General features: G+C 40.6%; 1 protein-coding gene across 3 annotated transcripts in view; it reads left to right on the top strand.

The window, feature by feature from the left end:
• The first annotated feature begins 3,258 nt into the window (after positions 1 to 3,258).
• The window catches only part of KCNC2 (potassium voltage-gated channel, Shaw-related subfamily, member 2), a 314,386-nt gene continuing 303,710 nt past the window's right edge, over positions 3,259 to 13,934 (top strand). For 2 of the 3 annotated variants that reach the window (XM_006871617.1, XM_006871616.1), the window contains exon 1: positions 4,698 to 5,402. In XM_006871617.1, coding sequence (XP_006871679.1) covers positions 4,719 to 5,402 — 684 coding nt within the window. In that variant the 5' untranslated portion in view covers positions 4,698 to 4,718. Of the gene's footprint in view, positions 3,501 to 4,697; positions 5,403 to 13,934 lie in introns of those variants that run through there. The other variant, XM_006871618.1, reaches the window with a different exon arrangement.

Genomic DNA, 13,934 nt, shown 5'->3' with positions numbered 1-13,934 from the left:
AGGGTTTCCAAGGAGAGACTGGTGAGTTTGAGCCACCCACCAAGGGCTGTTTGATATTCAAATAGCCCTTGTGGTCCAGTGTACTATCCTGCAGTACACACTAGGACTCCACCTTCATCTTTCTTTACTCCTTAGCAACTCATTTCAAAATAGATCCATAATCACAGGCATTGGTTATTGTTGTTAAGTGCCATCAAGTGGGTTTCGACCCTTAGTGACCCTATATAGGGTTTCCGAGGAGCAGCTGGTGAGTTTGAGCTGCCAAACTTGCAGTTCAAATGGCTTTGCAGTCTGGTGCATTAACCCACAGCACCACACCAGGACTCATAGGCATAGAGGCTAGGATTTACAATATGTCACAAAATGTAGAAATTTGGCCAGAAGGGCCTAATACATAATTAGTTGCCCTGCAGGGGGAAGCTGCAAAGTCCCATTGAAATGGGGGCATACTTTCACGGTGGCATAGGAAATTGTGGTATCTTTTAAACTTATTCCAGAGGAATCTTGTTAATAAACCATATTTTAAAACGAGAGAAATTTGTTCAAATGCGAAACTTTTACAAGTATGTCATTCTGACAGTCACAACTGGGCCTCATGAGATCAATCCACATTTTTGGTGGTGATGCACTGCTTAGTTTTTATAGCCTTCTGTGATTCCTTGAATCAGCATTTCAATTGCATCTCTGCAAGTGGTAATGTCCATAAGGTCTTTTAAATCCTGTCTCCACACAGACCAACAAAAGAAATCACAACTGTTTCTTCCCACACAGTTTTCCATTGCCATCTCTCAAAGCTTTCTTTTCTACTTTTTGCTTTCTTTTTTACTTTTATCTGTCTTTTACAACAGGATCAGTGGGGTTAGTTGACTGGAGGGGTTTTCTGTTCTCTCTGGTCTTACATAATGAAACCTGGATATTTGTCTTTGAATCTTTCCCATTTTTATTGACCTGTAAGAAAATAAAAGAAACTATTTCATTTATTTTTTGTTGTAACACATTTTTTCCTTTCATTTTCTTATGTTCTTCTCATTTTCAAACTTATCTAACATGTTCTCCTATTTCAAATGTAATCCTGTAGGAATCACAAAAAAATTCTTAGCTTTTCTACAAGATTAATGCAATTTTTTTCTGATTAGCTTATATAACTTTAGACTCGAATTGATTCATTCCATTTTTTTCTTTTTCAATTTTCCCATGAGTTCTTAGTATCATTCTCTCCCCATCCCTTTCTTGATTTTTCTACACAGCCCTCATAATACAAATTTAATATGATGAAAACAATGGTTTTCCTTTTTGGATTCCTTCCATCTGTCTACAGTCCTGTAATTTAAAGCAAATGTTACCTTCATTTATATTAAAAGGAATAATTTATGTAAGGTGTCTTGAAAAGAGTAAGATTTCAGTAAATGTTAACTCTTGTTATCAATGCTTCTGCTACTTTAAAGTGAAGTTTATATCTTTTTTATGTCTTTAAACTTACAGTATTAAGTAATAGAAAGAGCCATCTAAACTATATGAGAATATATGTTAGAATTTGAGTATACTTTTACTTTGAAATTTTCTGGCAACTGAAATTTACTATCACAGCTATTTTTAGAATGGATCCAATAATTGATAACTGTTTAGCTAAAAGCACTCTTTCAATACTTAAGTTTTACATTTTTAAGGGATGTTAGTAAATGAAATACTCTGCTAGCTTAGTGGTTATGAGTCAAGCTGCTAACCTCAAGATTAGCAGTTTGAAACTACCATCCATCTGATTGAGAAAGATGAGGCTATTTGTTCCTGTAAAGATTTACAGCCTCGAAAAATCTATGCAGGGTAGCATGGAGTCAGAAAGGACTCCACAGCACACCACCACCACCACCAGTGGATCAAATGTACATTTTCCTCAAGCTGGATGCATGTAACTAGTTGTTCCTTAAGTTGTTCCACATAATTGTCTTATGCTCAGTATTATAAATGTATACATACCATATTTTCTCGTATTTCTTTTCTAGATCTCAATGACTTTTCAAAGACTTTTTAGTTTTTCATTTTGCTTAATTATTTAATAATGTCACAACAGATCGATCATTTATTTAGTGGATTGTTTATATTTAACTCCACTTTCCAGTCCTCTATATTGCTAAGATCTTATTAGTAACATCATTCTTGCTCATTTTGAACTCTAGTATCAATGTATGTCATCATATTTTCCAAGACATCTCCCACAGATTTGCAGAAGTTGGTGTTTTCCCAATTCTGTGGAATTTTAACCATCTCAGCCTATGAAATGGAGTGGCACTGTGGGTTAATGTGCTGGACTGCAAGGTTGTTTGAACCACAATGTAGGCGGTTCAAGCTCACCAACTGCACCTCGAAAACCCTATACAGGGTGGCTATGGGTTGGAACTGACTCGATGACAGGTAACAACAAGCCTATGGAATATGGTCACTTATTCTTCCTTTATTCTTCTTTCTTTCTTTCCCTCCTTCATTCATTCTTTTGTTCCTTGGTTTGTTCGCTTCTTCCTCATTTCCTTTTCCCCCTCCTTGGTACTTGGGTATCAGCAGCTATCTTTCGCTTCTGACAAACAAACAGGCAACAAGAACAACAAAACCCCTGTATTTTTATTGCTAGATCCTTATGTTCCCGGAACAAACTTTACAAACTATTTTACTTTATATAATTATGATTCAGTCAGTGGCTAGGCATTTGACTGAAAAGAGCAAGCCAAAGTAATAGGTAATACAGTAGAAACAAGATTCACTTGTCACCTGTAGATAGACCTCTTTCTCCCAACAATGGTCATTAAGAAAAATGCAGTCGGTCTCAAGGCGCTCCCTCACTTGTTGGGAGAATGGGGCAGGCAGGAAGGAAAAACGCGTGGAGGGTGGGATGTAAATAAAACAGACTGAAGCTCCAGAGAGGGCAGGGACAGAGCTTCACTTAAGAAAATTTATGAACCTGGTTGGTACAACCTAGCTTCCCCAAACCCACCCACCCACTCTTTCTAGAGCTCTGTGTCTCGGATGGCGGCGAGAGACTGATAGCGAGTGGTGCTCTCGCAGAGTCAAAATCTGCAGGGCGAAATCTGGGCAGACTTCATCTTCCAGTGGGTGAGCTCTCTGGACCACCAGCCAGCCTCCGCTCCCCGCCACTACCAGCCACTACCAGCCCATCCACCCGCTCCCAGCGGGGTCCGGAAGCGCCAGTTGGACCCGCCCTGAGCTCCATGGTTTGCCTAGCCCTGCGCGATGGTGACTCTGGGCGCGGAGGTTGGCGCCTGGCGAGTCGGCAGCTCTCAGAATGAAGGTGGGGATCACAGCGAAGGCTGTCTTCCAGACTCCAGTGCTCAGACTAGCGGCCCAACCACCTGAACCCAGAAAACGCCAACAAGTAGTTTCTCATCTGAGAAAGGCAGCTCAGCTGGGTGTCGGAACTCAGTCCCGCTGGCCGGAACATCTGGTCCACTCGGAAACCGAAGCAAAGCCACTTTTCTCTCGGTGTCGTTAAGGTATCTGAGGGTGGAAGCAAGGGGCATGTTTTCCAAGAAGGGCATGCTGACCCTGCAGGCAGAGCGTCCTCCACCCCCGTTCCACATGGGAAGGTGGCTGGGAGTCTGGTGACCGGGATGCTGCCTGACGGGATTTCCAGCTCTCCTATCTAGGGGGTGTGCTTCTGGCGCCTTTTAGCTGGGCCTCGTCCCTCTGCTAAAGCAAATCCCTCACCCTACACCCCAATACATTTGTTTTTCTTGGGAAGGGGGGAGGGATGTGTGAGATGCATTGATCATTTCTGTTCTCAAAGATGGATCCTAGGTAGTCGTTTCCTTTTAAAGTAGTAGTAATAATAATAAAAACAAAACTAACAACAAAGACGATATTGCGGGAAGGAAATTGGATCAGGAAATTAGTCAGACGTCTCCTTGGTGAAAGGCAACTGCAGGGACATTTTTTGCTCACTTCTGCGTTCAGTAGAGGTAAGAGGAGAACAGGTCGTGCAAAGTACACTTCCTGAGCGCTAGAGAGCATGGAGCCGTCCAGGGTAGACCGAGGGTACGCAGGTTATCGATCATCTCTGCCCAATCCAGGGGGGATCCCACCTAGCAATGCCATATAGCCTTAGCGAAGAGTACTCCCAAGTAGGGCAGGAGGAGAGATGGGGGTAGGGCGAGGAAGAAAGGGGTTAAGAAGGGAACTGTGAGAGAAAGAACAGGGAAGGGGGAGAGAAGAGGACAGAATAGAGGGCAAGAGTTTAGTAGAGAGAGAGGGGATTTCGGGGGTGGGGTGGGGGTGGGGACCGGGGCTCGATAAAGAGTTTGGGGGAAGAGAAGAGACAGGGAAAGAAAGGGTCTAATCTGGGAGCAGATTAGATTGGGGAGGTGAAGGTGGGTGAAGAGTGACTAGATGAAGGCAGGGAGAACAGATCAAAGGGAGGAAGGTAAGGTGTTAGGCTGAGAAAAAAGGTGTCTTGGAAGGTCAAGGAAGACTGGGATTGCTGTAGTTTAGTTCTCTGGACACCTGGGAAAGGTGTGCTGCAAGAGGCGGGGACCCGGCTGGGTTAGCTGCTGATCTCTTCTTGGAAGGGTTGTTTGCCACTTCCCCATCTGCCTACGTTGTATTTTAGGGTTCTTGGACTAGGGGTGGGGGTGGGGTCCTGGAACGCTCTGACCGCCCAGATTTTTAACTTGGCGTTGTGTTCGCCTCCTCCTAGTCATGTCTGAGCCACAGAGATGGGCAAGATCGAGAGCAACGAGAGGGTGATCCTCAATGTCGGGGGCACCCGTCACGAAACCTACCGCAGCACCCTCAAGACCTTGCCTGGGACGCGCCTGGCCTTGCTGGCTGCTTCTGAGTCCCAGGGGGATTGCTTGACGGCGGCGGGAGACCAGCTACAGCCGTCGCCACATCCTCTCTCGCCTCAGCCGCGGGTGCCTCGGTTGCCCCCGGGACCTAGAGACTGTTTCGAAGGCGGCGCCGGCAACTGTAGCCCCCGCAGCAGCGGCGGTGACCACCGGATCGGTGGCCGCGAGTTCTTCTTCGACCGACACCCGGGAGTCTTTGCCTATGTGCTCAACTACTACCGCACCGGTAAGCTGCACTGCCCAGCCGACGTGTGCGGCCCGCTCTTCGAGGAGGAGCTGGCCTTCTGGGGCATCGACGAGACCGATGTGGAGCCCTGCTGCTGGATGACCTACAGGCAGCACCGCGACGCTGAGGAGGCGCTTGACATCTTTGAGACCCCCGACCTTATTGGTGGCGATCCGGGCGACGACGAGGACTTGTCGGCTAAGAGGCTAGGCATAGAGGATGCAGCGGGGCTGGGAGGACCCGAAGGCAAGGCTGGTCGATGGAGGAGGTTGCAGCCCCGTATGTGGGCCCTCTTTGAGGACCCCTACTCTTCCAGAGCCGCCAGGGTAAGGCCAGAATTGACCCCTCCCCTGCCAACTCCAACTTCTGCCAACTTCCTTTCATACTAGCTATTAATCCCCACTAAGGGCCTACAGGATAGCTATTGTTGTTAAGTGCCTTCCATGGGTTTCGATGGAGCCACTAAAGAGCTGAAGCACCGAAAAATTAGTGTCACTTTGTCCAAGTGATAAGTTCCCAATTTTTTTTGTATTAATGTTCGTCTAAAAACTTCTTATATCAATGATAAAAATCACAGGCTAGGGGTTGAATTTCCTGATAAGGATTGTTTTGAGGAGGAAATAGACCTCACTTGTAGTCCAGGTGTGGAGTTGTGGGTTAATGAGCCAGACTGCAAAGCCATTTGTTCAAGCTCACCAGCTGCTCCTCTGAAACCCTATACAGGGTCACTGTGGGTCGGAACTGACTCAACGGCACTTCACAACAACAACACTGGACTACTAACCACAAGGTCGGATGTTCAAATCCACCAGTTGTACCTCAGAAGCCCTATACGGGGTCGCTATGAGTCTAAATCTAATGGACCGCAGCAGTAGGAAACAGGGTCCTGCTGTGGCTCTGTAGGATAAGCACTGGATTGCTAACCACAGATCTCCACAACAGGACTCCAAATTGGGGACTTCCTGGTGAGGTTAGAGGTCCATCTGGTACAAGGTTAACCAGGGGGACCTTGGTCCCATGTACCCCATACCCGCTCTTGCACTTCAAACTGAGATTTACTTCGGTAGATAGGACCTAAAGGGCAAGCGTCAACTTCTCTGTACCAGTCTGTCTGGGATCTTGTTCTTAAACCAGTATCATACTGCCTCCTGAGTTTTTTCTTCACTTTTCTTCCAACTTTTCTTTTAGATTGGATGTCACCTTGGGCCTTCTGGTCATACTGACTTGACTTGACATTTTCAGTGAGGCCTGACGCTCCTTCACATCTGACTCACCAGAGCAGTGGCTCCAATTAGGGATCTATTCTGAGGACAGAGGAAGGGGAAATGGAATATAGGTTTGTGGCAGTGTGTTTCTGTGGGGCTGGGGGAAGACAGGGGATTCATTTTTGACTAGAATTTCCTGAAAGCTCTGTGAACTTGTCTCAAATGGATCCAAAAGCCCACTTGTGCCCTGAGTTTTGAAGACTGGTACTTTTCCCCTTGATCTGTGCCTATGTTCTTTATAGGTTGAGCACTTTGGTGCTCCTGGTTGATTCTCTAAATCTGAGTACCTTCAATTGTAGAAAACTCTATTTCACTCTTCAGACTGTGACTCCAGCCTTAATTTTTCCTTTTGGCTTTTAGCTTGAGTGACAGGTTAAATTCAGTTCTTTAACTCCCAATTAATTCTTCAAAATCCCAAGAAGGGAGGACAAAAGTAACTGCTTTAAAAAGTGCTTCCCGTTTTAAGGAAATGAAAGAAGCATAAATAACTAAAAATTATATAGTATGTGAATGGTTTTTAATTATATGTGAGAAAGGAATACTGTATTTAGTTAAATCCTTGCAACTGCCTGTGCCTGGTTTTGCTTCTGTAACCTAGAACAGACACCCCCTGGGCAGAATGGGAATTCTCCCAGCTTGACTTTGGTACCATTTTCATTATTGTTATCTTTGGCATCTGAGATATTGTGTTGCTGTCTATCTACTAATGTGTTTTAAATGATACTGATAATCAGGTGGTCAGAAAATGTGCTTCTGATAACCACTTTAGAAATCTGAGGAAAGGCTTAGCTTTCAGTTTTAAATAGAAAGCAAAAGAGACAACTTAAAACATTACTGTGTTCTTGCGTTTGATATTTAAATGCAAACAAATTGTAGTCTGCCCACAGTCACATATTTGAATATGAAATTAATAACTTCAACTCTGAAATCTTTCTTTTAAGACCATTCTATAAATACAACAACCAGAGTTGTCATTAAGAAAACAAATACAAGTGCATCTTTATTTAAATTAAATCACAAGCTCATGACTATTACGTCTGCGTTTTTTTTTGGATTCCAGCTGAGTGTCATGGTGCTCATTCCACTTGGTGGCTAAAAAGATAATCTGTTTGTTTTTCTGGCTCATCATGTGACTCCTTCCCTCCTCCCCCCTTCTTCCATCCTGTGCCATATAAAAGAAAAAATGCTTTATTAGTTTTCCTCATGATAACATGAAGTATTGTAATTTAGGCTACCTTACAAGGTAAAAACTTAAAGGAGGTGATCAATTTTTATCATTGCTATGGCATTTCATTCTATTGATTAATGGTCAAACAGGTAGACCATTGACTTGAAGGTTTTTTTTTTTAATCTTTCATAGATTTTTATTGTAACAACATTGAGAATTTGACCTGTACCCATTTTAGGTGATGAAAGAACCCAGATAGATTAGAGATTTATACAAGGTCAAAAGAGAAACTAGAAGCAGAATCAGCTAAGAATTATAGATCTGGAAAAATGTTTCAGGTCACCTAGTCAAAACCCTTTATTTTGTAGATGAGGAAACTGAAGACTGCAGATGCTCTGTGATGGCCAAGGTCACACAGCAAGTTAATAGCAGAGCCAAAATTACTCCTGAGGTCTCATGACATCCTCTCCAGGCCCTTACACCACAACCACTGACTGTGATTGAATGTCTGGCATGTGGAATTTCTGCAGATGTGTGTTGCTTTTGAGATTTAATGCAGCATTACTTTCACTAGAATGCTAACTTCAAAAGGTCATCTATGACTTTAAAAGTATACATACATATGTATTCCATCACTTGGGCTGGTAGTATTATTACTTGCACCAACCAACATTAGAATAAAGATAGAGGACTTGAATTAACTTCTAAAGCACCCTGTTTGAACTTTCCATTATTATTGATCAATTAGTATTTCATATTTTGCTTTCTTTCAGGTTAGCTGTGTCATATGTGGCACTTATCTACAGTGAAATCCCTTTTTGAATTACTAGGATTAGCTAAGAAAGAGTAACTATAAATCACCATTTTATTTAAATATGGTTTGACAATTTTGCATTAATACCATTAGTTAGCTGTTAGCCTCACTTCAAGCTACCTGCCAAGTTTGATACATAGAAATATATTAGAAGGTTAAAAGGTGTTTTATTTTACATGGATATATTTCTAAGACACATAAAGAATTTTCAAGTGGTTTACTTCAGCTGTGGACTTACTGTCACAAGTTTTATTTCTGATAGAAGTTAAATATTTAAATTTTTCTAAATAGTCCTACTTTTTATATCAGTTCACATTTTCATGATATATTTGAACAATTTTGGCTGTCTAAATTCCCTTTTCAATTTGTTATATATTTCCTTTCATATTTTTCTTTACCCTTTTCTAATAATGGAGAAACTTACTCCATTATTGTGTTATTTCTAGCTTTTATGATCAAAAGTGACAGACTGAAAGAGAAGTGATAGAAACTCCATAATCAATTGAATTTTGTAACTCTGTGTTTATGTCTTAAGCTGGTATATTCCCCTACTTTCTTGATTTTAATTTATGAAGTAAATACACAGTTGAGAATTTGAGAGCTCTAAATCATCCAAATTAAGCTGATAAACAAATGTTTATTTTATATTTATACTGTATGAATTTATATGTCTAAGATTAATATTAAAAATAGATATTTATAAAAATTCTAAAATAAGTTGTCATAGAAACCTGTTGTGGAAAATATGAAGTCAGGACATAAAAAGATTGCTTTGAGTGCCATTGAGTGATATATTTGTTGTTGTTAGGTGCCATTGAGTGGGCATCTACTTAGGGACTAAGAGCAATACAACAGAAAGAAACACTGCCGAGTCCTGCACCAACTTTTTAATTGTTGCTAAGTTTGAGCCCATTGCTACTGTCATTGTGCAAATCCATCACAATGGAGGGCTTCCTCTTTTTCGCTGAGCCTCCAGGGACTTGTCCTTTCTAATCATATGTCTGAAGTATGAAAAACAAAGTCAGGCCATCTGGCTTCTAAGGAGCATTCTTGCTGTACTTCTTCCAACACAGATGCGTTTGTTATTTTGGTGATCCATGTTGTTGTTGTTGTTGTTAGGTGCCATCAAGTCAGTACTGACTCATAGTGACCTTATACACAGCAGAACGAAACACTGCCCAATCTTGGGCCAACCCTCACTATTGTTGCCATGCTTAAGCCCACTGATGCTGCTACTTGGCCAATCCATCTCGTTTGGGGTCTTCCTCTTTTTCTCTGACCCTCCACCTTACCAAACATGATATCCTTCTCCAGTGACTGGTCCCTCCTGATAATATGTCCAAAGTATGAGAGACGAAGTTTGGCCATCCTGGCCTCCAAGGAACACTCTGGCTACACTTCTTCCAACACAGATCTGTTTGTTCTTTTGGCAGCCCATGGCACTTTCAATATTCTCCTCCAACACCATAACTCAAAAGCATCCATTCTTCTTTGGTCTTCCTTATTCACTGTCCAGCTTTCACATGCATATGAGGTTATTGAAAATATCATGGCTTGTGTCAGGCGCACCTTAGTCCTAGGTGATCCATAGTACTTTTAATATTCTCCTCCAATACTATAACGCAAATGAAAAACTATTATGATAGGTACACATAATTAAAAACTAGGGATACATAGATGTGGTTGTAAAAATGTTATACATTTCGTATTTCCAATTTAATTTTAGAAACAAATGAAGCTAGTTTTCAGCTTTCGTCTGAAGACACCATATCTATCATAAGTATGTGGAAGGTATCAAGAAGTAATTTTAATAAAACTACTGGGTTTTTGAGAGGTTTTTTTTTTTTTAAATAGTATAAAGACAAATTGTTGTTGTTATTAAGTGTTATCAAGTTGGGTGTGACTTATAATGACCCTGTATAAAGTTTCTGAGTCTGTAAATCTTTTACCAGAGCAGAAAACCTGAGCTTTCTCCTGTGGAGCATCTGGTGGATTTGAATTGTCGACTTCTTGGTTAGCAATCCAGTGTTTATTCACCAGCACTCCTGATAAGGTCAAATAGTAGAATCAAAATATAAGCCAAAACTTTCTTTCCAATGTTAAAGAGCTGAGAACAGATACGTTTATATCTGGTACTTCTTTTCACTTTGCTTTGAAGAAGAGGTTAATTTAAATCAGTTTTATGCTAGAGTATGTCTCTTTCTTTGTGGCTTATGTATATATATCTTTGATTACTTGATAGAGGTTTATATTTTTCCTTCAAACAGCCGTTTGGAAAGGAAAAACAAGAGCAAAAAAAACCTCCCATTTTACCACACTTAATGGGTCATCTTTTTGTTGAGGTCCTAACTACGTGTTTCAGAATCTTTGTCTTGTATATAACAATTGTGCAGATCATTCCGAATAAGTAATATGGTTCGTAACAGTGAATCTTAACATGGAAAGCCTTCACTTATTAGCTTAAATGATTCAAATTTCAATATCTAGAATTGGATTCAGGTTTTTAATGACTACTTTTTCTTCCTTTCTAACCATAAAACAATCTAAACACATTTTGATGACATTTAATGTAACTTTAAATTTAAAGATATAATACAATCCTGGTGTGGTTCTCTGAGGTAATGTGCCGGACCACAAGGTTGGTTTGAACTGCAAGGTCTGTGGTTCAAGCTCACCAGTCGCTCCTCAGAAACCCTATACAGGGTCACTGTGAGTTGGAATTGACTCTACGGCACTTAACAGCAACAACCACATAACACAATAAGCACAAGTTGAACTGCATATTATACTAAGATTTAAGAAATCAAATGTATTAAATCTTGCTTTCTAAATGTTATTCTAGTTAAAAGAATCTCTAGGCAACATAGCTTAAGCATTCATAGAATTTCTATTGTAGCGAAACAGTTCAGTGTTCTACTACTAACAGAAAGATTAGTTTGTACCCACTGAGAGATTCCTCTGAAGCAAGGCCTGAAGATCTACTGGATCTACTTCCAAAAGTTTACAGTCATTTAAAATACTATGGAGTGTAAAATGGTTTGCCGTAAGTCAAAATGGACTATATATGGTAACTGGTTACAACTTTGAACTTGTATTGCAATTGGTTACAGGGTGGCTTTGGTTATAAAAAAGATCTGTTTGGATCAGAGGCAAATTATCCAATAAGCAAGGAAAGCATGGGCGTACCTGTGCTTATTTACTAATCCACTGGTAGGCCTGAGATCATAGTGGATTATGAGCTGAGCTGCTAACTGCAAGGTCAGCAGTTCGAATCTACCAGTAGGATAGAGATAAGGCTGTCTGCTTCCACAAAGATCTGCAGCCTCAGAAACCCTGTCTAAGATTGTTTAAGTTGGAACCAACTTGATGGCATGCAACCACCACCAACCACAGATTGTTGTTGTTGTGAAGTGCCGTCGAGTTGATTCTGACCCATAGTGACCCTGTATAGGGTTTCAGAGGAGCAGCTAGTGAGCTTGAACCGCTGACCTTGCAGTTCAAATGGCTTTGAAGTGTAGCGCATTAACCCACAGCACTACACCAGGACTCCAGATTAGTAAACCCATATTTACCTTGCTTATTGGGTAATCTGACAACTTTCTTTACTACATATGGCTTTAAGTTGAACTGGTAGACAATTCTGAACAAATACAAAAGGTTCTTATTTACTTTGTTGCTGTTATTGTCAAGTACCTTTGAGTTGGTTCTGACTCATAGCAACCCTGTGTAGGATTTCCGAGGAGTAACTGGTGATCTTGAACAATCGCCTTGCAGTCCAGCACATTAGCCCATAGCACCACACCAGGACTCCCTTATTTCTTTTAGTGCGAGAAAAAGACTGGAAGCCTTTCAGTGATTTAAAAGCTGTACGTGCAGCACATGAAGGTGATTGTGATGAAGAATTTGCTGCCAGTAAGATTTGGTTCAGTCACTTTGAAGTGAGGACACATTTACATAACTTTAAAGGGCAAGTATGAGTTGTCTATAAGTCAGACATTCATAACCTTGGGACTTAGTGTTGCTGTTAGGTGATGTTGAATTTGTTCTGACTCATAGTGACCCGAACACAACAGAATGAAACATTGACCTGTCCTGTGTCATCCTCACAAATGTTATGTTTGAGCCCACTGTTGCTGTCACAGTGCCAATCCATCTCCTTTCTCTTTGTTGCTAACCGTCTACTTTACCAAGCATGATGTCCTTCCCAGGGACTGGTCTCTCCTGACAATATATCCAGGGTATGAGAGATGAAGTCTCCTTACCCTCCCTTCTAAGGAGCATTCTGGTTGTACTTCTTCCAAGACACAGGGTCTCATTGTACGTGTATTTACATTTTTAGGAAGTTTACTTATTTAATGAGTATTGGTAATGGAATGCCTATATTCCAGGAAAAGGAGACCTAGTGGCACAGTGGTTAAGCATTCGACTTCTAACCGAAAAGTCAGTGAATGGAACACACCATCTGCTCTGTGGGAGAAAGATGTAGCATTCATTCAGCTTTTATAAATATTGCTATTGTTGTTGTTAAGTCCTCTCAAGCCATATCTGACCCATAGTCAACCTGTATAGGATTTCCAAGGAGTAACTGGTTAGTTTGAATCTCTGAGCTTGTGGTTCAAACTGACCTTGCAGTCAAGTGCTTGTCCTACAGTGTCGCATAAGTATTACAGCCTTGGAAGCTGTGTGGAGCAATTATACTCTGCTTTAAGGTTTGGGATTTTTTTTTTTTTTTTTTCGGTTGATAGACCAGAAAGTGTACAAGATACTGATAATCAAGCGGAGGACTTGGGTCCTTCCTTAATACACTCACCACTCTTTTTATAATAAGACCTTACCTAAATTAAAGCATTATTTATTACATTTTTAAGAATGCAAAATCAATGACAACAACAATTAGTGATATTAAAGGAAATATTCCTAAAACTAGCCTTGTATGGAAATATTGCTTGACATATGCAGGAAAATATTTCTTTTAAGAATAATGAGTATAAGATATCATTAATATGTATTGGATTATGAAGTGTTTGGTTATTTTAATTTTTAGTGTTTGTGGACTGTCTCCTACAATATGATTAGAGAATAAGATAAAATTATCTGGTGTGTGGCCAAGTGTCTTCATCTCCTCCATATTAATTAAAAGTCATGGCCAACCAAATGATAATGAAAATCACAATTTCAGATCTCTGAAATGTTTGCTGTGTTTACAGTTGTCATACAATCATGTAAGTGAATTTTTACCCTTTCGGGGCCACTGGTACAGCTTACAAATACATTTCATTCAATGCTTACCTTCTGCATGTTGGATCAGAGAGTTTCAATACATCATTAAAAGAACCAATTAACTTCAGTATCAACTGTATTTTGAGTAGTATATTTGTTAAAACATTGAGTGATATGGTTTATTGTTGGCCTTTAGGCATGCAAAAGGTGGGTGAAGTTGGACAGATTAAGTATGACTTTATAACAATTTGCTACTGCTTAAATGTAGATTTGACAAAATTAAATAAGAGACAATGAAGTTTCTATTTTAAGTCAGAACAGATTTTTAAAACAACAGAAGACATGGAAATGTGTTGTTGTTAAGTGCCGTCGAGCCGGTTCTGACCCATAG

This window comes from Chrysochloris asiatica, unplaced genomic scaffold (assembly GCF_000296735.1).
Source record: "Chrysochloris asiatica unplaced genomic scaffold, ChrAsi1.0 scaffold00170, whole genome shotgun sequence".
In the NCBI taxonomy this organism is placed as follows: Eukaryota; Metazoa; Chordata; class Mammalia; order Afrosoricida; family Chrysochloridae; genus Chrysochloris; species Chrysochloris asiatica.
This window is presented reverse-complemented; position numbering and strand designations above follow the sequence as displayed.